This window comes from Nematolebias whitei, chromosome 14, assembly GCF_014905685.2.
Source record: "Nematolebias whitei isolate Nwh7 chromosome 14, NemWhi1, whole genome shotgun sequence".
Classification (NCBI taxonomy): Eukaryota; Metazoa; Chordata; class Actinopteri; order Cyprinodontiformes; family Rivulidae; genus Nematolebias; species Nematolebias whitei.
The window spans coordinates 4,264,247-4,290,666 of NC_056511.1; the positions used below are offsets into that span (position 1 = coordinate 4,264,247).

The following is a 26,420-nucleotide window of genomic DNA, read 5'->3' on the forward strand; positions in this document are numbered from 1 at the left end:
TTATTTCTGTTTAAATTCAGTTATTTCTGTTTAAAATTCAGTTATTTCTGTTTAAAATTCAGTTATTTCTGTTTAAAATTCACTTATTTCTGATTAAAATTCACTTATTTCTGTTTAATTTCAGTTATTTCAGTTTAAAATTCACTTATTTCTGTTTAAATTCAGTTATTTTTGCTCATCTCACGCCGAATCACTTCCTGAACAGTTCGAGAATGACTCAAAACTTTTCCTGACAAAAGTAATGAGCTTAAAAACTAAACAGAAAAGTTTAGAACGAGCTTCGTGTATTTTTCAACATGGCTGCAGGTGATCGATTAATTCTTGTAACTTGATAAAACAGAGAGCAGAGACAGAAGACGGCTGCTAATCTATCTTGGGCACTCGACTCTTTTTGAATAATTGTAAATATTCTGCAGATTGCCTTCCAGGAAACAGGCGAAGACTAAAACAAGGTGATTTTCATGCTGCCCTTGGTCCGAATGATGCTTTTAGCTTAATTATAGTGAGAATACTCGATAAATACCATCATGAAGCGGGCAGTGAACATATTATTATGTCGTATGGATCTCTGCCGGCTCCAGTCTATTATTTAAAGTCATAAACGTGAACTACATCAACAGCTTGGCTCAGATTTTACAAGACAGCGATGAGAGGCAGTTTTTTTTTTTATCTCACTAGTTTCGCTCAATAACTCATTAAACTAAATGCTGATTCACTTCCTGTCCATCTGAACAACCGATCCAACATTTTACAAAAAAATATTTAATTAACTGCCACTTGTGGTTTGCTAAAGTCTTCAAAATGTGTGCAAACTTGGCTCTCAGTCAAAAAAAAACAAAAACAGATGAACGTTTTATGAACACGAATCAAAAACAAATCCTAAAGGTATATTTTTTAAAATGGCTGCCAATATATTGTGTAAATGCACTTTGTTTGTGCAGATTGATTGAGACTAAAACGGAGACTTCTTGCAGCATTCGGTCCTTCTCGTGCACCTCGGCCTCTGAAACGAGCTTTTTGTGTAATTACAGTGAGAAAAGGTGATGCATGCCATCACGGGGCTGGCGGCGAGCGTGTTATTACGCAGCATGGCGGTGTCGTATGGATCCCTCAGCCTGCTCTGGATGGTTTTTGTGGGCCTGGGGGAGGGACAGCCGAAGCTCTGCTCCAGACTAGTGGCAGGCAGGAAAAATAAGAGCCACATCATTTCAGCTGAGCAGTGAGAGGCAGCCCTCTGTCTAAAATGTGAACACACGCAGGAATTTAAGATGGAAACCCTTAATCTGCACCAAGCCTGCGTCAGTTCTCGTGATATTTCTGAGAATAATGCAGTGAGATTTTTTTAAAACAGTTTTCAGTAAAGGGAGGAAGAGGAAGAAGAAAAAAATTCATGAATATTAATAATAAAATGTCTCCTCTGTCTTGCACAACAAACAAATAAATAAAATAATAAATAAAAGACAGCCCACACTATTGACCTTGGTTATATCCTGTTGTTCAAAAAGCTCACAAGTTCACCTCTGGTGGGGAAACAATATTTATAATAAAAATAAACACTGCAGCAAAATAAAAATATTATTTACAGAGATTCCATGAAAATATGCAGCCAGGAATGGCATATTAAACACCCCCCCACAACACATTATGTCTAAATAAAGAGTTTTTTTTAGTAGCAGCTCATATTTTGTCGCTTAAAAAGGCTCAAGTCCAGAAAAAGTGCCCATTCCTCCTCAGATCCAAATATTAACTGCATTCCTGCTCAAACAGTTGGACACAAAATGTCGGGGAGGATTTGATAATAATGTCAATATGCTTCCTATTATGAGCAACAACTGCTGCTCCACCTCGATGACGTCGAGAAAAGGAGAAACAAATGAATCTTTATTAAAATATCACGTCGGTGGGATTAAAATTATATTTTCAAACATGGAGAATCATGGCGACGCGGCAAACTAGCTTCTTCTTCTTCTTCTTCTTCTTTTCTTCTTCTACGCTGCTAAAAAAATGAGCACGAGCCCAAAAGTTTCCTGATTAATATTTTTTTTCAGGCGGGCGAAGGGGCAGAAATTTAATTTTATTTGAGCTAATGTGGCGCTGCGGGTGGGGGTTGGTAGCCGGGAGGGGGGAGAAGGAGCCTGTCGACACGAAACACACAAAAAACCACAAAGAAATTAATCATTAACGCGACAAAATATCGATATTAAACTGAATTTAACCGCTGAGATATCAACCGCCGCGCCAGCTCGGATGTGGCCGACCGTTCGCCTCCCCCTCCGGCTCCAACCAACAAATATCAACCGTTTAATTTTATTTTTTTAAGAGGAGGGGGGCAGAAAACAAAGTTGAGCCTGGCTGAATAAAGTTGTAATTGCAGTCGGAGCGACTCTCGGTTGATCCGGGGGAACAATCAATACGACACGGCTGAACTGAATGAAACTACTCGCAGATTTGGACTCGAATTCTCGGCGACGAGCGGCGGAAATATTCCCCCGACCACGGGGCGACGAAGGCGGCGTGTGGAAGCGGCAGAAGCCGGCGTTTTTAATTATTTTTCTGGAAATGATATCGGCCTTTACCTGTATTGCATTGTGCTCCATTGCAGTCCTGCATTCCTCTCAGCGAGGAGGCCCCTCTCTCTCCGGTTACACCGCCGGGACGCGCCGACACACAAACAAACGCACCACGAAGAGGAGGGTTTAAAAAAAAAAAAAAAAAAAGGTTTATTTTTTATTATTTTTATGGTTCAGGATCCTGGTGTGGCCTAAACTTTGCCACACTTTAAAGTCACACTTCGGGGGGGGTTTGAGCATCTTTTTGCTTCTGTATCGTGACGTATTTCCGACTGAAACTGAACACGAGGGCGGAGTTTAGCCACCGCTGGAGTTAAAATTAAACAAAAATAATTATACATTTTGTTATAAAAATACATAAAACGTACAAACAACTTCCCTCCAAACACATATTTTAGGTAAAATGGAGAGTTTCACAGCAACGAGGTCAATAAAAAGCCGAATTAATTAATTTTGTGCTCTAAAATGAGCATTTTCATTCGATCAATGCTAAAAATAACTTTTTGATATGACATCACAGTCAGGGGTAAAAATAATAAAATTTTTATAAAATATAAGTGATATTTGTATAAATAAAAATGCAAAATAAGGATATTTGGATATTATAATGAATTAAAAATTGAACTTTTTACTGGCTCATGACGTCACATGAGGACAAACCTTTGACATGAACGTGTCGGGATGACTCTCAGCTACTACCACACCTAGTTTCAGCTCAATACTGTCTGAGCTCTGTCCTGCCTAATAAAGATTAGCTGCAGAGGCCATCTTAAGCTGTAGACATATTTCTGAAGTTTCATTAAATTCCCTCTGGTGGTTCCAGAAATATCTTTCTTAAAGACAGACATGAGCAAAAACACTGTTGCCCACCTGTGGGTGATAAACTCTTTAAACAAACCTTCCCACCTGAAACTCACCTTCTGAGACAGCTCTTTACCATCGCCCGCTGTTGCAGGTGAAGGAGGGCGATCATGTTTTTGTCCACGACTGTGTGTTTGTGTGGATGGAAACATTATCCCACAAATAAATGGGATTTGAGTGAAACTCTCAGACGGTAAACATCGACCAAACATCTACAAAATATTGACTTTTGGAGTAGCTCAATTCAAGATGGCTGCTACAATTCACAGACCATTGGAAACACAAACACGGCTCGACTCAGTTTTACTGAGCTAAAATGAGTTGTGGTAGTAGCTGAAAATGATCCTTAGCTCGTTCTCTAACCTGATCACACGTCTGTAGCGTCTGTCCTCACCGTACAATTATTTATTTTATAAATTACTGGCCTGAGGGTGACATGCATTCCTTCAATGAATATTGGGCCTGTTATCTAAAGACTAATTTATCACAAACTGCTCCTGTGCTTGTTAAAAACAAGTTATTTGTGTTAGATGATAAAAACTATGAAAAACTGGAACATCTAAGCCCAATTTTTAACCATTTAATTAACAATTAACAAAATGATGCTTTCATATATGTTTAGTTGTGCTTTTCTTTAATATGGACGCGTGCAAATAATTATTTTAAGTCTGTAAAAGTACTGAGGAGTTGCATCAATCACAAACCCAGACTATAAATCAAAGATTTAAACTTTTTTATTTTTTATTTGGAAAAAAAAAAATCAGTTTAGATCCTATTTTAAAGACTGACCCTACAGTTTCTGTATTAAATATTGTCTTAAATTATTAATACAGTATGTAAACTCAAATCTCAAGCCTAAAGTTTGTTCCTGTCCAAATTAAATCCAGGATTTGAACTCGGTAAAACGACGCCACCCGGTGGTCATTTATGGTATGACAGCATCACAATTCCCTGCAAGAAAATATATATATTCACTATAAATCAAAATAAAATCACATATTTTAACAGGGCATTTTACATGTCCTTAATATTAACTTTAATCATCCTGAATATTAAGGTTCAATAATAATGTTTCAGATTTGTAACAACTTTTGAGTCCACTTCTTATTTCCCTCATAAATAGATACACGAGCCACTCAACGAATCCAAAGAGCACTAACAACAGTCACCGTCAGGAAAACTTAACCGGCTTAAAAATAAAAACTTAAAAATGTATTTTCCTCTTTGTGACGCGCGGCTTTAAATGAAGAAAAGCAGTAAGTAAAATAAAAATGCAGCCACTGTTCAGGAGAATGGACTTAAAATTAAATGAAATAAATCAGTTTAATTCCGATCAAATAATCAGTTTCTTCTTGTATCACCAGCACTGACAGGATACAAAGCATTTGTTAACATTTAACCAAAATATACAATTTATACCCCTTGTATAAAAATCACAGCTGTGCAGTCCCACCACTGTCCAGCAGAGGGCAGCGTGGAGAAACTCTGTTCTACTGCCCTCTGGTGGTGGCTGCCGGCACTGCTGCTCCACGTGATCATTACTTAGTAACATTTTAAATACTGTAAAAATATCGGACAGGCAGACTTAATCAAATCAACAGTTTTAGTTCAGTAAAGTGTCTTTTAAATGCTAAAATTCTGCATTTGAAGATTAAAGAAAAAAACAGTTTAATCAGTCAAGCGATCAGTTCCTACTCTTTGGCATGATTTAAAGCATTTATCAGCATAAATCCAGTAAATATTCAATCCACCACTGAGGGTTGTAAATGAGTCATCGAGGCTCAGTGAGACTAACCTGTTTAAATAAAGATTGAATGGAAAAAAAAAAAGGTAAAAACTCTTTTGTTGTGCTGCCACCTGCTGGTCAACGTTGGTCCTGCAGGAGAGATTATTTCATTTAATGAAAACATTCAAACATCCTTTCACTTTATTATCATTTCCATCCATCCATTTTCTACTTCTACTTTCTGGTCTGCTGGTGTCCATGTCCAGCAGTCACTGCTGAAGAGGCGGGGGGCACCTTGGACATGTCTCCTGTCCATCACAGGGACATATGAAGACAAAACCACTCACACCTTTAGGGACATTTTAGAGTTACTAATCCGCCTAACATGCATGTTCTTGGTCTGTGGGAGGAAACCGGAGTACTCCACACTGAAAGGCTGGGAACAGAACTGGAAACCTTTCCACTCTAACCACTTCACCACCATGCTCCCCATTACCCTCTGTTAAAACATTTAAATCAGCAGCACCAGAATCTGAGCTTGTGTCTGATCCAACAACTCTTCATGTTTAAACTCATTCAGCTGCTCATCGTTCACATCACTTTTAAATATAAATCAACAGATTTATGGTTAAAGAGTATCTAATATTTATACTCAAACTTCAGAGGGAGTCACACCCTCACCATTTAAACTGGATCAGTTTACATTACAATCCTGTGTAGGTGAAGGTGGATTACCTGTGGCAGCCATCTTGAAACAAGATGACTCTCAAAGTTCATCAGTTGTAGATGAACATCCAGTAATTATTTCCTAAAATGGGTAAATCCTTACAGTGGCCTCTTGTAAATGAGTCCTCGTGGCTCAATGAGACTAACCTGTGAAATAAACGCTGAATGAATAATGTGATATAGGGCTGACTCAAACTGTGTGTTGTGAATGACCCTCGGCTTAATAGAATAGAATAGAAACAGCCTTTATTGTCCCACGGATGGGAAATTCAAGACAGCAGCAGATAACCACGCCAGATTTCATCTTCAAGTCTGTAATTGGCTGAGTTGGAGCTGTTTCTGTGTTGGCTAAGGTCTTAAGGTCTAACTTGGTCTGAATGTGACCCACAGTCACTTTCTCGAGAGTCTATCGTGATGAAAACGATGAAAAGTATTTTGAACCTTTGCATTTTCCTCCTCCTGCTAACAAACTGAATACAAGAAGAATAAAAGCATCAGTTTTTGTGTTTTGTTGTTGAATTATGTATTAAATTAAACGAATGTCTGTTGTCAGTTCATGATTTACTGTGAACGTAATAAATCCACCCAGTTCCACCTGCAGTTCCAGCGGTGACCACCAGAGGGCAGCACAGCGCCACCTCTGCTCCTCGTCTGCCCTCTGGTGGTCACCGCTGGAACTGCGGCCTGAACTCGTCTTTATAAACCGCCTGCGAGCGCGCTTGTTAGCAAAATATCTCGAGAATCACTGGACAAATTACAAAGAAAATGTTGATAAGTAATTATTGCATGGAAATCTACAACTGAATAAATTTTTGGAGTTAACATCTTTCAAGATGGCCGCCACAGCTAAAGGCTCATAAATCATGGAAGATTACAGCTATGGACCTAAAATCTAATCTGAGAGTCATCCGCAGCATATGTTTAAAGGACTAAATATATGTTTTTCAAACATTCAAAATTTGCCGTTTTATGAATCTTATAACTTTGTCTGTTTTGTAACAAAATATCTGAAGAGCCACAGGACAGATTTTAATTATTATTTCAGGAAAATAAATACTTTGATGTACATCTGATTAACTTTTTGAGCTAATCTAATTCTAAGATGTCTGAAACTGGCCTTTAAAATCACAAAAACTGCATTAATTCAGTGAATCTTAAATTAGGTGCTAGTATTTGATTTGGTGGTAAATGAAAGTCACTCAGCACACTCTCTGAACAGCACACGTGGTACTCTGTCAGCAAAATATCTCCTTAACAACTTTGATGAAACTCTCGTTAATAATCAACGAGTGTAAATCTAAGACTGATAAACATTTGGAGTTAACGCGACCAGTCACCACCACAGCTAAATGAGATTAACTTCAATAAAATATAAAATAAAACGATCCAGTTGAACAAAAAGTGTTGATTAAAAACATATTGTTGTTCTGCAGGTTAAAGTGATCATTACTTCATGGATGTTTACAGCACAGAGGCAGATTTGATGACATGGGTTTTACTTTTTTTTTTTTTAGCTATAACAGCAGCTGACTATTTGATGAGAATTAAATTAATTTTCTTTGCTTTGGTCTTCAATTTCAGAATTTTTACAATTATGTACCAGTAAATTTTATTTTTATTGCTTTATATTTCATCCACACATTAAGAGTTATTTGGTTTCTATTTGTTAAAAAATAAAATAAATAGAAACTTAAATTTGTATGCCTATTTTATGACTGTCTGTTGTTGTTGTTGTTCTCCACTGTTGTCATCACTCTTTGTTAAAGAAATCAGGTCTCTCTTGTAAATGAGTCTCCGAGGCTCAATGGGATTAACCTGTCTAAATAAAGATTGAATGAAGTGAATGAAAACAAAAAAGAAATATCGCCTGGTGCTCACTGCTGCAGTACCAGGTGTGACCACCAGAGGGCGGTCCAGAGCACAAGAGCAGAACTGGCGCTGTGCTGCCCTCCGGTGGTCACACCTGGTACTGCAGATAAAATGACCAAAGCCAGATAACGTTTTTAAATTTAACAAATTTCAGTCAGATCATCTGGACAGTTTCTTCTTCTTCTTCTTCTTTTTTTTGTGCTGAACCGTTTCACCTTCCATCCAGAAGGCTTCATCAGTCAAGGAAACACACAACACAAAACTGATTCTTCGCCCAACAGCTTACTCCAAAGTGGAACAAACCAGTTATGTTGGTTGTGTTGTGTGTTTCCTTGACCGATGAAGCCTTCTGGATGGAAGATGAAACGTTTCAGCACAAAAAAGAAAAAAAAAAAAAAAAAAAGAAAGAAACTTTCCAGATGACCTGACTGAAAATTGTTGGATTGTATACCTGGATTATTGAGCATGGACTTTGTTGGTTTTTAAATTTAGATTCAGAGAGCTTTATTTGTCATACACACCACAAGTGGTACATGAGGTGGGTCGAAACTATGTACGCAGGGTCGCAGTTACATGCAACAAAAATACATACGGTAAAGAAAAACATTAGTAAGATTAAACAATAATAATAATAATATTAGAAAGGTAAAATAATCAGAAACTGAAACGTATGGAGGGTGGAATGTGACAAAATTAAATCAGTAAATACATATAATTTAATTATTAAATACATAATTAAATACACAATTAAATTATTGAATACACAATTAAATATCCCATGAAATATATAAATGTACATTTGAAATTTTTGTATTGAACGCTTTTTGAAAACATTTGAAATCCTTTATTTCATGATTTGTTTGTGTATTCAATAATTTAGTTGTATATTTAATGATTTAATGATGTATTTAATAATAAAATTACACCTTTCATTATGTATTTATTGATTTAATTTTGTCACATTCCACCCGCCACAAAAATGGACTTAAATGTTTTAATGAAATAAAGGTTGAACTGATTAAATAATATATAAACTTATGTGTTTATCAGCAAAATTCACATTATCTCTTGTTATAAAATTAACAAGTGTGTAAATATTATTGACTAATGTTTTAAACGAGTCGTCAGATTTTATTGAACCTATTGGTTTAAGGTTATTTTGGTACATTTGCCGTATAAGAGCGGCACCGCTGCTCCTGTGCTGCCCTCTTGTGGTCACATCTGGAACTGCAGCCTGAACTCATCTATTCATTCAACCTTTAACCAACAGGTTAATCTACCTGGATTATTGAGCATGCATCAGGATACAACAGGTTAATCCCACTGAGACTTGGGCTCATTTACATGAGAGACCAGATTTCTGAACAAAGAGTGATGACAACAGTGAATAACAACAACAACAATCATAAAAGAGGCATACAATTGTTTTTTTTTTTTTACAAATTAAAATAAAATGGCAACCCAAAGGACAGTCAAAAGGAAAAAGTAGAGAAGGAAACAGCTAGATCATTTATAAACTGCCTGTGTGCGCGTGCACCTGTGTTAGCAAAATATTTTATGAATCACTGGACACATTTGAAAGAAAATGTTGGTTAGTAATTACTGAATGGAAACCTACAATTGAATAACTTCAGTAACTGAATAACTTCAGCACTTTGGCCAACTGTGTTGTTTTAAAGTGCTTTATAAATAAAGTTGTATCGTATTGAAACGTTTAAAGATGGCCGCCACAGCTAATCAACCTTAGAAAACAACAACAACATAAATCAGGCAAGATGCAGCTATTGACCTAAAATCTAGTCTAAGAGTCATCCACAGCATATATTTTAGGCACTAAATATATATATATATATTTAATATTTAAAATTTGCCATTTTATAAATCTTAAAACTGTCTATTTTTATTTTTTTTTACAAAATATCTGATGAGCCACAGGACAGATTTTTATTATTTCAGAAAAATAAATAATTTGATGTACATCTGATTAACTTTTGGAGTTAATCTAATTCTAAGATGTCTGAAACTGACCTTGAAAATCACAAAAACTGCATCAATTCAGTGAATTTTAAATTATATGTGCTAATATTTGATTTGGTGGTAACGACGAGTCACTCTCAGCACATACTCTGAACAGCACACGTGGTAATCTGTCAGCAAAATATCTCCTTAACAACTTTTAATAATCATTGAGTGTGAATCTACAACTGATAAACATTTGCAGTTAACACAACTCAATCACCACCACAGCTAAATGAGATTAATTTCAATAAAAATATATAATAAAACAATCCGGTTGAACAAAAAGTGTTGATTAAAAACATATTGATGTTCTGCAGGTTAAAGTGATTTCATTACTTCATGAATGTTTACAGTACAGATGAAAATTTGTTGACATCTGTTTTACTTTTCTTTTTTTAGCTAAAACAATAGTTGACCATTTGAAGAGAATTTAATTTTCTTTGCTTTGATCTTCAAATTCAGAATTTTACAATTATGTAAAAAAGACTCCTCTAACTTGTACCAGTAAATTTTATTTTATTGTTTTATATAAAGGTTGAATGAATGAATGAATATTTCATCCACAAGTTAGGAAATTTTGCCTGCTGGTCACAGGTGCAGTTCCCGCTGTGACCACAAGAGGGCCGCACAGGAGCAGAACTGGCGCTGTGCTGCCCTCCGGTGGTCACACCAGGTACTGCAGGTAAAATGACCAAAACCAGATAACGTTTTTAAATTTAAGGTAAAATAATCAGAAACTGAATATGGAGGGTGGAATGTGACTAAATTAAATTCATAAATACATGTATCATTTAAATATTAAATACATCATTAAATCATTAAATATACAATTAAATGATTAAATGCATAATTACTCATTTCCCATTAAATAAATAAATGCACCTTTTATAGTGTTTATTTCATGATTTATTTAATAATTTTGTTGTATATTTAACGATTTAATGATATATTTAATAATTAAATGATACATTTAATTATGCATTTATTAATTTAATTTTGTCACATTCCACCCTCCATAAAATGGACTTAAACGTTTTAATGAAATAAAGATTGAACTGAAGAAAGAAAAATATATAAACTTTTGTGTTTATCAGCAAATTTCACATTATCTCATTATAAATTTAAAAGATGTGTAAAGATTATTGACTAATGTTTTAATTGAGTCATCAGATTTTATTGATCCTATTAGATTCACACTTATTGAGGTTATTTTGGTACGCTGCAGTAAAAAAAGCATCGTTAGACTCCTGAAATTTGAGATCTCAGCTCAGCCAAGAAATATTTAAACTTTTAAACAACAGGTACAGCATTGTGCCCCCCACCCCCCACCCCAAAGTGCAAACAATTGCGTAAACTTTACTGACACTGAGCTAAAATCTGGTGTGGTAGGAGCTCCCCCCACACATATTCTGAGACATAGCAGATTACATTTGTTTAAAATTTATCCATTAACCACTTAAAGTCAACACTGTTGTTCTGTTAGCAAAATATCTTAAGAACCACCAGCCATATTTCAATGAAACCTTCAGGAAATAATTAATAAATGTACGTTTAAAAATGATAAACTTTTGAAGTCAACACAACTCAAGATCATCTTAGAAAACATAAACTGTAAACAAACTCATTTTTCAGTCATTTTTTCACAACAATGGAGTTAAAATCTGGTGTGGTAGTAGCTGAGAGTCACCTCCAACACGTACTCTGACTGTTGACAGTTAGTGCATGCCTTTATTTTGAAGGTTTATCCAAAACTTCAACACCTGCATCATTTCTCAACAAAGGAAGAAATCTGAACTCTGACATGAAAGGCAGCGGTGCCTGAGTCTTTATTATTTAAATATTTATTTTTAATTTGTTTTAATCTTTTTTTTTTAACTTTCTAAGCTGAGAACAAAGCTGAAGGAATACATTTTACTAGAGCCAAAGTCTAACAAATAATACGCTTAATTGGTAATTTATTACTTTGTACTTGAGAGGAGATTATTAGAGCCTCACATAAAATCAATAATGATAATATCAGAATGGTATCAGTATCGGGCGATATCCAGATTTAGGTATCAGGAAGTAAAAAAAAAAAAAGTGGATGATGCATCCCTAGTAATTTGAAATTTATACCTGGAAAACATTATTATGACTGTAAAAACAAATAATTAGCTTTAGTACTATCTAAACAAAATAAATAGGTGAATAAAACATTTTTTATGCCTCTGTTTATTTAATCAAACATGTTTTGTATCAAAGACGGCAAAATGTTTTTATTTCTCTTCCCACTCCTTTAAAACGGGCGACATCTACATAAATAATAAAGTCTGAGACATTCTCGTTTTTCCTCATACCGGTCGGCACCAAAGAACAAAATATCCAGCTGTTGAAACATTTAGGTGGCTTCAGTTCAGGTGAGTTCATTTTTTAAATATCTTCAATAAAACAGGTGATCTCAGGACATTTTAAAAACGGCAGATAAATCTGTCGAACGTCGGCCGACGAAACAAAACTTCCTTTAGGGACGAGCGAATGCGGCAGAACCAGCCTCAGGAAGTTCAGCCTGGAGCCGTTTCAGGTGAGCGTGAGAAAAAGTAAAAGCAACTTCAGCTGGAATGTGTTTGTTTGGAAAAAAAACTGAACAAAAGTGTGTTCTGATCAATTATTCACCGCAGGACATCAATAATTTAAAATGTGATGGAATCACTGAGAAGTGTCGGAAGAGGTCAATAAAAAGAGTCTGAAACTGGAAAAGATGCTTCAGGTTGTTTGTGCAGCCGTCGACCGTCAACTCCTCACAAACAAAGGTTTTTATCCAGTAATTGTTATTTTTATTGGGCACAAAAACTTCTGTGATGTCACGTCTGATCACTTCTTCTCTCCACGGCAAGAATCCAACGTCGCTTTGCTTTTACGCCAGATGTTCTTCCAGATGCAACCACAGACCACCGAGCTGCCACAGCCCTCTGAGTGGAGCAGAGCTGACATTAGGGTGCCCGGGGAGCAGATGGTGGGGGGTAAGGGCCTTGCACAGGGGCCAAGGGTGGGGCAGATGAGGGTGGGGCAGATGAGGGTGGAGGCAGGTGTGGATTTTGGTGTTTCGGTCTGCAGAGGGATTCGAACTGTCGACCTTACGGTCACGAATTCACATCTCTAACATCTGCACCACCACTTAATGTTTGTATTTTACCCCCCCCCCCCAATAAAAGTTAATTTTTAGAGCCATCTCAGCCGGAAATAAAAACATCAAATTTAAGTTTGTTTTGTTTGAGTTTAGCTCCTTAAATGTCTTTACTCTAAAAAAAAAACCCTCAAGTCAGTTTTTCAAAATATTGACAAAGTATTTATTTTAAAGTAATAGATTTTTTCCCCCAACAATAAAAAATAAATTAGATTAAAAAATAACAATTTTGTAGTTTTGGAAAGACCGTCCAGACCATCGGATCTTCCAGGACCAGAATCAGAATCAGAATCAGTTTATTACTGCCATGTCAATGAACGAGGTTCACAAACTAGGAATTTGCTTCGACATAAGGTGCGAATAGTAATAAAGTAAATAAAGTAAAAATAAAGTAAAAATGAAGTAAAAATGAGAACATTACATAAGACATAAGACCAGCAGCTGCAAACAGCTGCATCTTTGTCCAAACTGTTGAGTGTGTGTCGGACGTGGAGATTTCTAAATCAATCTTTTCATCTTTATTATAGTATTCTCTAAAAGTACTCGTGCACAGACCCGTTGAGCGTTTAACGTTTTACTTTACGTGGATGGGCTGATCGCTGCAGTCCGGTCCGGACTCAGTCTCAGGCTGGACAAGAACCATAAAAAGATTAAACTCTGAAAAATACAACAAAATAAACCAAACAGGAATCAACAGAACATTATATTTGTTATAATTCTTGATAATTCTTCAAAGAACAGCAAAAATGACATTTTATTATTCTATTAAAACATTTTAATGTCTCATGTATTTTATCATCACCGTTTGTCTTGTTGTCAGCAAAATATCTCATGCATTTTGTAGTCGACAGATTTTAACGAAAGTTTCAGAAAGAAATCATTTAAACTTTATTAACTTTTGAAGTCAACTAAACTCACATGTCAGTTTTACAGCTACTGGTGTACTAGGTGTGGTAGTAGCTGAGAGTCATCCCCAACGCCCATTCCTAAAAAGAATCATTTGACTCAATATATTTCTACACATTTTTGGTCGACAAGTAAAAATTAAGTTTTCAAACTATAGTAGATCGACTTCTAGCAGCTCGAGTTCAGGCGTCTGAGATGGATTTGATTGTTGTACAATAATAACAATAACAACAACAATAATAATAATAACAACAACGACAGGAGGCAGATAATTTCTCCCGGCACGGTGAAATCTCACCTCCTGTTTTATTTATTGTGATCTGAACAGCAGCAGGTTTGTGTTACTGCTCTTTACATCGTTTTAAACTAAAATAAAAAAAGAGGGAACATAGTTTGTTTACCGGCTGCTTTTGTTTCAAAGCTTTGCTCAGCTTCAAAGAATTTATTGAATTTTAGAGTTTTAGTGTCCGCATGAACGCAATGTTCTGAACATTTCTCCAGAAAAGTTTGTATAAAACACGACAAATAGCACAAAAATACCTTGGAATTAAATAAAAAGTGTAGAAATCATAATTCCCCAGAGCAGTACTGTTCTTACACGTGTCTGAATGTGTTTGTTAGCAAAACATTTCATGACCCACTGTACAAATGTGAACAAATAAATGTTATAACTGTGGAGAATGTGTTGTGGTAGTAGCTGAGAGTCACCCCCACACATCCTCTGAGTGCTAGCTGACTGCACAAGATCTTCTGAAAACTTCGCCTGGTTAGGCAGCGGGTGATATGCAAGAAACGCTACATTAATTTCTACATTTAGCTGCAAATTATTACCACAAAATAAACTTGACCATCTTAAAACGCTCAACTGTTTTAAGTCACATTAAAAACATTAAACAGTTTTTAAATATTTAATATATTAATAATATATTAAATATATAAATATGTAAACATATATATATAATTTTTAATATTTAATTTCCATCTGGGATTAATAAAGTATTTTGGAATTGAATTTCCTGTAGTATTTTATTTAAATCAGAGCAGCTCTAACACAATTTCTCAGACCAATATCTCCTTTCACATTTATCATCACCACAAAAATGTCATTTTCAGTCTGAATGCTGAAGAATCTGAAACTGGTTTGTTCAACGAAAAGAAGCAGAAGCTAACACCTGAAATTAGCAAAATGACTAGCTAAAAGCTAAGGCTAGCTTAAAGGTAAAAGCAGCATAAACAGAAAAATAGTTAATTTTTCTGAAGCAGATTTTGCAGAACAATGTTAATGTATTTTTATGGAGTTAATATTTATTAATAGTTATATATTTTGAGAACGGGCAGCACGGTGGCGCAACTGGTAGAGCTGCTGCCTCTCAGCGAGCAGGTCCCTGGTTCAAACCCCGGTCCAGGGGCCTTTCTGGGTGGAGTTTGCATGTTCTCTCCGTGCATGCGTGGGTTTTCTCCGGGTACTCCAGTTTCCTCCCACAGACCAAAAACATGCATGTTAGGCTGATTGGTAACTCTAAATTGTCCCTAGGTGTGAGTGAGAGAGTGAATGGTTGTTTGTCTCGTTTGTCTCTATGTGGCCCTGTGATGGACTGGAGACCTGTCCAGGGTGTCCCCCGCCCCTCGCACAGTGATTGCTGGACATGGGCACCAGCGACCCCCGTGACCCAAAATGGAATAAGCGGGTAAAGAAAATGGATGGATATTTTGAGAACTTCGCGTTGGCTCAGTGGTCAGTCCTGGTGGTCTTATAATCCCGAGGCTGCAGGTTCGAGCCCAGGAACGTAAAATGACCAAATCTTTCAGGTGAGGTCGCGCGCTGTGGCGACCCCTGCAGAACGAAGCAGCTGAAAGAAATACAACGTTGTGAAAAGTTTAAATGTTACAAAAACTAAAAGTCACTGCAGCCTTCTCCTGACTGAGCTGAACTTTAACAATATGAAAACAGCACAAAATAAATAAAATTATAAAATATGCTGAAGTAGAAAAAGCCGTTTAAATAAATGAAACCAACGGCGTGAAAACTGAATCAACATTTAAACAATTGATTTTACTGAAGGTGCTCATCAAGGTCGAAGCTCTCACATGATGGAGCTCAGGAGCAGCTCCACGCCCCAACCACCTGACAGGACTTCCTGTCACCCCTTCCTCCCCACCCTCTCACTCACCCGCCTCACCCCTTTTCATTGAACTCGTCTCCTTTTAGGTCGACTCATCTTCGGTCAAGTCCAGATCCTTCGCCATGCTTGACCCAGTCCTCCGTTCATCGTTGATCCGTGCCACCATCCTGCTGGGGGGTCCTAAGCCGGCCAGGATGTCGAACCACTGAGAGAACGCCCAGTCCGATTCTCCTCTTCCTCACGTGGTGATGTGGTCCCTGCTGCTGCATCGAACAGCCACAAAGCAGCCTGAAGACATGATGATTTATCGTCTCTAAACGTCAGCTGACAGTTCTGTTTGCCTTGTCACGAGCTAATTACAGCTCTGACTGCGACACACGGGTCAGAAGGTGTTTGAAGCCGCTGAATTCTGATTCAGCCATAAATTATACATGACTGTTAAACACGAGCCTTTCACTGTATGAATGCAACTCCCTCACTGAGGGGTGGCATGTTTGATTCTTTAACGACAACCGACACGTTAGGTCTGTGCACAAAAACAAACACCATCATTATCTGGAGAAACACCAAAGAACAGATTGTGACGGACTGAAACACGCGCTCAGGTATTCTAGGGGTCAAAAGGTTTGAGTCGAGCAGCAGTACGATGATTAATTCTCAGCTCTAAATTCAAACACAAGTCAAACACTTCAGTCAATCAGTATAACTTTATTGTCCATAACATTCCATGAAATGCATATTTAGCTTTGACATCTGGCTCATACATACAAAACAACACAAGTTAAAAATGCCATAAAACCTTTAAAAAGCTTTGCTAACTCAATAAAACCAATTCTAAAACACAGGATACATTAACATAAAAACATCCAGATGATTGTCATGTGAAGCTACGTTTAAATAAGGACAATCACAGCAGAGGGAACAAATTACTTTTTGTACCCATTTTTCTTCACCAGAGGAACCAGCAGTATTCTTCCAGATGGTACCAACCTGAGTAATGGTTGCAGTGGATGAGTTGGGTCGTAAATCTCGATTTACTTTGGTTCAAGAGCCTGACTGTTCAGGTCTGTAAGCTGTATTTGTTGATGACAAATGATTTTACCTAGTTTGACCACTTGGGACAACTTGTTCCCGTCTTTGGCTAGAAGGTTCCCGTACCATGAGACAAGGAAACACTTTCAGCCAGTGACCTGTACAACAACTGCAAAATATTTTTGCTAGCAGCGTTTACCTAGCTTCTATGAGCCGTTATTGTGATGCACAGCCAACTGCGACGCAACAAAACTCTTTACCGGAGAAATGTTTATGTAACCGTGTGAAGTACGACGGAACACGATTGTTTTAAAATACACTTTCTTATTCAACGTGAATAAATTAGTTATTTGAAGATCTGCATGTTGCCCACTGTAATTTAGAGTAGGTTATAGCCACGACTCTGCGTTGGCAAAGTAGCTGAAATCGAACTGATTAAAAAGTTGACGGCAAAGTTTTAAACCAGTCATGTGCATCATTTAGTGATCAATAAGTTTGGTAACTCTCAGGTACTGCCACCCTAAAGTGTAGCACAATATATGTGGCAGCCATTTTGTATTGGGTTGAGTCCAAGAGGTCATCAGTTTAGGATTTACATCCAATGATAACTTTCAGTTTTATTTAAACCCGTCCAGTGATTGGGAGATATTTGGCAAGTAAATAAACAAAACCATTACTGCTCTACCTTCACCGTTAACAGCGGACGATAATTAACATTTATTTAACAAGACAAATCCTGTTGAGAGCACAGGTCTCTGTAACGAGTCTGTATGGATCAGCACAACATTTAAAAAAAAAGGTTTTATTTATTAAAGGCGTTCCGTCTGGGGAGGATCCGAGCCTCGGTTCTGGTCCAATCTATGAAGACAGACAGGTTAGTGACTACAAAAAGGTTCTGGCAGCCAAGAGAGGTGGTGTGCACATCACTAACCTTCTGTGGCAGGAGCAGGGCTGAGACAGAACGTTGGAGGGCTGGGCAGGAAACAGAATCCAGGGACGTAGCAGGGGTCGAGAGCCAGGAGCCGTGTGAACAGGCAAAAGGATGATCCGTGGTCGAAGAGGAGAGCGAGGTTGTACCGTGTAGGCCGAGAGCGTGGTATCCAGACAGGGGCCAAGTCAAAGCAAGGAGTCAAGAGTGAAGCTGTGGTCAATAACAAAGAAACTAGGAACAAGGGAATGCTGGGTAATTTACTGGCTGTGAGGCTTTCAATAATCTGGCACCTTGCAGAGGCAAGAGCTGAGTTTATATAGGGCTGGCACCAGGTGTAGAGCATCAACACTGATTACTGTGATCAGGGAGAACCAGGCAGGCTTTGCAGGGGTGATTGACAGGCAGCTAGAAATGACAGAGGGAGAGTGGCCAGAGTGACAGGAGCTGAATGAATGAGAGGGGAACTCAAAACTGAAGCAGGAAAAAACGTGAATGATCTTAAAACAGGGGCTGTGGTATGAGGAGCAGAGGCTTGAACAGATGTGGGGGCAGCGGGGGCCGCTGAGCGTGACAGGTCTCTGCAAGAGAGGCCTGAAGGCTCGTGCATGTTTTGGACTGTGGGAGGAAACCAGAGACAACCCACCAAACACAACGAGAACATACAAATTGCACATTGAAAGACCTCTGGTCCAACACCGGTAAACTGAGGACCTTCTTGTTCTGAAGCGATAATAGTAACCACTCATCTATCGTGCTGCACGGTAATCCAAGAATATTTTAATGTAACAATCCTCCCAAGTTTTACATTTTTTTACATAACCATAAAGAAAATCATCACTTGGATGATTTCTTCCAGGGGTCAAGAACAGCTTTTTGCTAGAGGAGTAAGATCAAGACGCCTGAAAATAAATATCTTTGATTATGTTGGAATTATTCAAAGAACTGGACACACTGTCCTGGTGCATGCTCAACAATCCAAGTAAATAAATCCAACAAGGCTGAGTCAGGTCCTCTGGGGGAATTCTTCAGATTCTCTGGATGGAAGAATCTGTCCGGAGGACCTGACTCAACCTTGTTGAACTGGACATACTGTAACTTCACCGAGAAGTCATCAGAAAGGCACAAACTGTTCTTTCAAAGAATCCCCAGAACAGTAAACCTGCTGTCTTTTAATAATGTGACCAGTTGTAACTGGTGCAGTTCTGAATTCACACAACTGGACTAAAGTCGGACTGACACACCTCAGATTGAGCTGCTAACATGATTATTTAGAGCATAATTCCATTTAGGCTTTAAAAATGAATCTGCAGTTCCTGCAAATGAAACAAAAAGTACAAACAGTTCAAAAGGGACAGTTTAGAACATTTGAAGTGTGGTTTTGATAACTGTCTTTGTTATTCTGGCTTTGCTTTCATATAGTATCAAATCAGGTTTTAATCATATTTAATGTTTATTTAATACTTTGTGCATTCAATAGGCTTAAATAATTTTGGGGACAATTTAGATCAGATATAAAGATAACAGGGCTGGGAGTGAAATTTTGGTTTTGAAAAGGTTTTGAAATGTCCTCAGGAAATTTCTTGGTCAGTTCTGTGAACATTCTTCAGTGAATCGTCTTTATAACAGGCCATATTCAGGCCTCGAGTGTGTCTCACAGGAATTTGGATGCACTTTATGTGTTTGAAGTTTTGGAATCTCAGAGATAATTATGGATAATCTTTTCCTTGTCTAGTCTAAGTGGAGGTCAAGACCAAAGCAGATCGCTGCAGTCTTTTCAAGTTTTGCAACAAGTCACACAAATGCTTTAAAAAAAATCAACGTCACATCACTGCTGACTTCTTACAACTTGGTTATCCAGAAATATTTAGGTATTTCTTTTGTCCCAGAAGTGCTACAGCAAGCTGACGCTATTTAACCATGTAAAGCAAAACTGATTGTGATGTAAAGGTTTATACTGTAAATACTCTTTGTGTGGAAACACGGCAATATTTTAAGCATTTTCAGATCTGCAGCATTCATTCTGTTTCCCCCATGGTGCAGTTTGTTTGTATAGATGGGAACACATTGCTTTCCCTTTGGACCAGGTGGTATCGGTGCGGTCCTAAAAGAACTCCAGAGCAGCTTATGTATGGTGAGGATGTAATCCACATTCGATCCATCACAACTACCAGACAAATGTTGCCAGAGCCAGACCTGTTCCCACTGCTAGGTGTGCTTTGCATTCTCTCAGCACATACGCTGAGTACGGTGGTTATGCTGTACATGTTGCTGCTTCCTAGGCCAGCTTTTTCGTCAACAGGAAGTTTGTAATTCCATTGAGACGTTTACCTGGCTAAAAAAACAAGTAAAAAAAAAAAAAAAGAGAAAACAGGTCTTGAAAGGTGTATTCTTTAAAGAAATGGAGTTAAGATGTCAAGGTTCAGAAAGAAGGAGGTGCTGCAACCACACCTCCTTTCACCTGACTCACCTTTTCATCAGTTTGTTTCGTGCTGTTAACACCCACTCTCTTCTCTCATCAGTTCTTACTCCTCTCATTCTTTCCCATCATCCTTTACGCCTACCCCTTTCCCCCTCACCATTCCAGAGAAAAATTCAGTTTGTGTCAAAAACCAGAGAATAAAAAGATGTAAAAAAAGTTAAAAAAATGGACAGTGAAGGGGCTAGTCTGATTGTCTAATTGAGGGGCCATCTTTCTTTTTTAGTGGCGTATAAATCTCACAATCGTCAGCATAGCAATGATAAAAGATCCCACGCGTTCTGAGGATTGAGCCCAAAGGAAACAGGTAAAGGGAAAAAAGCAGGGGACCTAGAATAGAGCCCTGTGGAACCCCAAAAAAACAGAGAAGCAGTGGAGGATTCAGAACCAGCAATGCTGACACATATGGATATGTCTGCCAGATATGACCTAAACCAGCTTGGTGCAGTACCACAGATACCCACTTGGTGCTGTAAACGTGATGTTAAAATGTTGTGGTCCACTGTATCAAAGGAAGCAGTTAGGTTGAGCAGGACAAGAACCACATGTTCACCAGAATCATTGGCCATAAAAATGTTGTTAAAAACTCTGACTAGAGCTGATTCTGTACTGTGCTGAGTTTTAAAATCAGACTGACAAACCTTTAGGATATTTCTGCTCATCCAAAAAACATTTTACTTGGGAATATACAATTTTTCCTAAAATTTTAGAAACAAAAGGCAGTTTGGATATGGGCCTAAAATTAGACAAGGCAGTTTGATCAAGGCTAGGCTTTTTTTTTAGTAGGGGCTACACCTGCACATGTTTAAAGCTTATAGGGACCACACTTGAGGACAGATTGCTATTGATAACAGCAAGAATTACCTGCCTGATGTTGGAAAAAATCTCTTAATAAACGAGGGGGGACAAGGTCACGAGAGGAACCTGATGGCTTAATATGGCCAACCACATCCTCTAAAAGGGTCAGAGTCACTGTCTCGAATCTATTGAACACAGCCAGGCAGGGGACCAAGCAAGAGGGGTCAAAGGCAGGGGATAAGGGCCCTTTTGGTAGCAACCTTATTGATAAAAAAAAATGTAGAAAGTTATTATATAGTTCAGTAGAGGCTTCATGATAATGTGGCATGAAGATAACTTAGTGATTTAAAACAAAAGTTTAAATTTAAAGTACAACCCCCCCCCCCCCCCCCACTCCACTCTCCGCCCCTAAAAGTCCAAAGTCATCTCGTACTTTTATTTTAATTATTTATTAAAAATACAACGAGAGGAGATGTTGCCCAGTCTGTGGAGTGGATGTTCCAGCCACAGCGCGCACACCATGCTCCTGCCCAGCAGACGCGAACCGCATGTCCCGCGGGGAGCGTCTTCATCCACCTTCAGCTGTGTGTATATGTCTATGTGCATGAGTTCTGACACATCGGCAGCTGTACGCGCTCTGGAGAGCTGTCTGGAGACGCTCTTGTGTATAAAACATGCGCTGTCTACAGGGCGCACAGCTAAAGCATGAAGACGCTCCCCGCTGGACATGCGGTTCGCGTCTCTGCTGGGCTGGAGCAGCTGCATGAAGCTGACACTGCACCATCAGCTTCACCCAGCTGGCAGGAGCATGTGCACAAGCTGGTGCGCATAGTGTGGCTGGGTCATCCACTCCACAGACTGGGCAACGTCTCCTCTCATTGTATTTTTAATTAGACAGTGGAGACAGTGGAGGTGGTTTGGGAATCTGGTAAGGATGTTCCTGGGACACCTCCCTAGGGAGGTGCTTCAGGTATGTCCAAATGGGAGGAGACCCTAGGGAAGACCCAGGACACACTGAAGAGACATTGGCCAGGGAACACCTTGGCATCCTCCCAGAAGAGCTGGACGAGGTGGCTGTGGAAAGAGATGCACGGGCCTCCCTGCTCAACTTCTGCCCTCACGATCCAACTTCAGAACAAGCAGAAGATAATGGATGGATGGATTCAACAGTACTTTAAGTTTTCTTTATTTATTGAGTAAGCTTTTTATTTTTATTTTCTTTAAGTAGGGAGCCATCTTAAGGTTTTCACTTCTCTCCATTTACAGTAATTTAAAATCTAAAATTATAACTAAGATCTGACAGTTTCAATGACTCATCTATTGATGACACCTTTTTACCCTAAAAAGTATGAACCAATGTGCCTCAAAGAGATAAGACCAATCTAAAGATCTTTATTCATAATGCAAAGTGCGGTGTTTGCCCAAAAAACAGACACACCTGATTCAAGCTTAAGCATGGTTTACATGATTTGGGTTTAATTCTGGCCAACTTACAATCATTGAGATGATCATGAACTCCTCTGTAGACTATATAATTCTAGAGTCTTAATCAGCAAGAATTTGTTTATGGAAATATATGTTTGTACACTTACAGAAGGATTTATTTAATTCAAAAGAAATTAAATAAATTTGAGAGAAGATGATACAAAGATACAAAATATTTATATAAACACAGTTGTTCTTTTGAATCAAAAATACATGTAAACATTATAAATAATAAACAGCAAAAAATAATGTAATTGATTTCAACAAACATGAAACAGAAAAAAATACATTTCTCTGATTTTCTTTTTGAACAGTATGTACATTTTGTGACAAAACCTAGATCAATGTTTAAACACATATTGGAATTGTCAGATTATTAATGGCTGTAAAGCGTCCATATAATTTTAAAGAATTTACAACATAAGAACAAAAAATCCAAGTAGCAGATGGAACATGCCCAGTCTGACTCTAGATGCATCACTGGTGGTTGTTGAAGTGGTAGCTGACTGTGCTGGAGTGGTTGTTGTGGTTGTAGTTGTAGTGGTTTTTGTTATGGTTGGAGTTTTAATAGTGGTTGACTTTGTGTTTGTAATATTTACAATGGATTGTTGCTTAGTTGTAGTTCTTATTGCAACAGGTGTGGTTTTTTGTTTTGTACTTCTAAATGTAGTTGCTGGTGGTTGAGTTGTAGTTGAAGTTGATTCAGTGTGAGATGAAATTGTTGGTGCTTGAGTGATTAATGTGGATGTATGAGCTGTAGTTGCTGGTATTTGACTTATGGTTTTTGGTGTTTGAGTTGTAGTGGTTGGTGCTGGGGTTGTTGTTAGAGCTTGAATTGCAGTTGCTGCAGTTGTTGGTGCTTGCGTTGTGGTTGTTGGTGTAGCGGTTGCAGTTGTTGGTGCTTGCGTTGTGGTTGTTGGTGTAGCAGTTGCAGTTGATGGTGCTTGAGTTGTGGTTGTTGGTGTAGCAGTTGTAGTTGTTGGTGCTTGAGTTGTAGTTGTTTGTGCTGCAGCTGTAGTTGTTCGTGATTGACTTGTTGGTGCTTGAGTTGTGGTTGTTGGTGAAGCAGTTGTAGTTGTTACTGCTAGAGTTGTGGTTGTTGGTGTAGCAGTTGTAGTTGGTGGTGTTTGTGTTGTAGCCATCATAGTTGTTGGTGCTTGAGTTAAGGTTGTTTGTGCTTCAGTTTTAGTTGTTGGTGCTTGAGTTGTGGTTGTTGATGTAGCAATTGTTGTTGTTGTTGCTTGAGTTGTGGTTGTTTGTGATGCAGTTGGAGTTGTTGGCACATGAGTTGCGGTTGTTGATGTAACAGTTGTAGTTGGGGCTTGGGTTGTGGTGGTTGGTGTAGCAGTTGTTGTTGGGGATTGAATTGTCGTTGTTAGTGCTTGAATTGAAGTTGTTGGTGCTTGGGTTCTGGTTGTTTGTCCTGCAGTTGTAGTTGTTCGTGCTTGACTTGTTGTTTGTGTTTTAGTTGTGGTTGGTGGTGTACCAGTTGTAGTTGATGGTGCTTGAGTTGTGGTTAATGGTGTAGCTGCTGTAGTTGTTGGTAAATGGGTTGTGGTTGTTGGTGTAGGAGTTGCAGTTGTTGATGCTTGAGTTGTGGTTGTTTGTGCTTGAGTTGTGGTTGTTGGTGTAGCAGTTGCAGTTGTTGATGCTTGAGTTGCAGTTGTTGGTGCTTGAGTTGTTGTTGGTGTTTTAGTTGTGGTTGGTAGTGTAGCAGTTGTAGTTGATGATGCTTGAGTTGTGGTTGCTGGTGTAGCAGTTGCAGTTATTGGTGCTTGGGTTGTGGTGGTTGGTGTAGCAGTTGTTGTTGGTGCTTGAATTGTCATTGTTAGTGCTTGAATTGAAGTTGTTGGTGCATGGGTTCTGGTTGTTTGTCCTGCAGTTGTAGTTGTTCGTGCTTGACTTGTTGTTTGTGTTTTAGTTGTGGTTGGTGGTGTACCAGTTATAGTTGTTGATGCTTGAGTTGTGGTTGTTTGTGCTTGAGTTGTGGTTGTTGGTGTAGCAGTTGCAGTTGTTGGTGCTTGAGTTGTTGTTGGTGTTTTAGTTGTGGTTGGTGGTGTACCTGTTGTAGTTGTTGGTGCTTGGGTTGTGGTTGTTGGTGTAGGAGTTGCAGTTGTTGATGCTTGAGTTGTGGTTGTTTGTGCTTCAGTTGTAGTTGGTCGTGCTTTAGTTATGGTTGGTGGTGTAGCAGATGTAGTTGGTGCTTGAGGTGTGGTTGTTGGTGTAGCTGTTATAGTTGTTGGTGTTTGGGTTGTGGTTGTTGGTGCAGCAGTTGTAGTTTTTGGTGCTTGAGTTGTGGTTGTTGGTGTAGCAGTTGCAGTTGTTGGTGCTTGAGTTGTGGTTGTTTGTGCTGCAGTTATAGTTGGTGCTTGACTTGTTGTTGGTGCTTTAGTTGTGGTTGGTGGTGTAGCAGTTGTAGTTGATTGCGCTAGAGTTGTGATTGCTGTTGTAGAAGTTGCAGTTGTTGGTGCTTGGGTTGTGGTGGTTGGTGTAACAGTTGTAGTTGTTGATGCTTGTGTTGTAGTTGTTGGTTTAGTAGTTTTAGTTGTTGTTGCTTGAGTTCTAGTTGTTTGTGATACAGTTGGAGTTAGTGCTACAGTTGTAGTTGTTGGTGCTTGACTTGATGTTTGTACTTTAGCTGTATTTGTTGTTGTAGCAGTTGTAGTTGATGGTACTTGAGTTGTGGTTGTTGGTGTAGCTGATGTATTTGCTAGTGCTTGGATTGTGGTTGTTGGTGTAGCAGTTGCAGTTGTTGGTGCTAGAGTTGTAGTTGTTTGTGCTGCAGTTGTAGATGTTGGTGCTTGAGTTGAGGTCGTTGATGTTGCAGTTGTTGTTGGCGCTTGTGCTGTTGTTGTTGGTGAAGCAGTTGTAGTTGTTGTTTCTTGGGTTGTGGTTGTTTGTCCTACAGTTGAAGTTGTTGGTGCTTGACTTGTTGTTTGTGCATTACTTGTAGATGCAGCAGTTGTACTTGTTGGTGCTTGAGTTGTGGTTGTTTGTGATGCAGTTGTACTTGATGCTTGAGTTGTGGTTGTTTGTGATGCAGTTGGAGTTGTCGTCACGTGAGTTTCGGTTGTTGGTGTAGCAGTTGTAGTTGTTGGTGCTTGGGTTGTGGTTGTTGGTGTAGCAGTTGTAGTTGTTGGTGCTTGTGTTATATTTGATGGTTTAGTAGTTATAGTTGTTGTTGCTTTAGTTGTAGTTGTTGGTGTAGCAATTGTAGTTGTTGTTGCTTGAGTTGTGGTTGTTGGTGATGCAGTTGGAGATGGTAGCACTTGAGATGTGGTTGTTGGTGTAACAGTTGTAGTTGCTTGTGCTTGGGTTGTGGTGGTTGGTGTAGCAGTTGTTGTTGGTGCTTGAATTGTCGTTGTTAGTGCTTGAATTGAAGTTGTTGGTGCTTGGGTTCTGGTTGTTTGTCCTGCAGTTGTAGTTCTTCGTGCGTGACTTGTTGTTTGTGTTTTAGTTGTGGTTGGTGGTGTACCAGTTGTAGTTGATGGTGCTTGAGTTGTGGTTAATGGTGTAGCTGTTGTAGTTGTTGGTGCTTGGGTTGTGGTTGTTGGTGTAGCAGTTGCAGTTGTTGATGCTTGAGTTGTGGTTGTTTGTGCTGCAGTTTTAGTTGGTGCTTGACTTGTTGTTGGTGCTTTAGTTGTGGTTGGTGGTGTAGTATTTGTAGTTGATGGTGCTTGAGTTGTGGTTGCTGGTGTAGCAGTTGCAGTTGTTGGTGCTTGAGTTGTGGTTGTT

At 38.6% G+C, this 26,420-nt stretch overlaps 2 protein-coding genes across 2 annotated transcripts in view; both read right to left on the reverse strand.

The window, feature by feature from the left end:
* zgc:77151 (uncharacterized protein LOC337153 homolog) overlaps positions 1-2,656 on the reverse strand; it is a 41,799-nt gene extending 39,143 nt beyond the window's left edge. The window contains 1 exon segment of the mRNA XM_037688205.1: positions 2,577-2,656. Within this exon segment, the coding sequence (XP_037544133.1) occupies positions 2,577-2,597 (21 nt within the window). The 5' untranslated portion in view covers positions 2,598-2,656.
* Positions 2,657-16,045: 13,389 nt separating this feature from the next.
* Positions 16,046-26,419, reverse strand: LOC119420780 (mucin-2-like; the record flags this gene model as incomplete). Its single annotated transcript, XM_037688206.1, has 3 exons — positions 16,046-16,168; positions 23,153-24,171; positions 24,625-26,419. Coding segments are annotated over 3 exons (2,937 nt in total), but the record flags the coding sequence as incomplete, so codon positions are not given.
* Position 26,420: the final 1 nt, after the last annotated feature.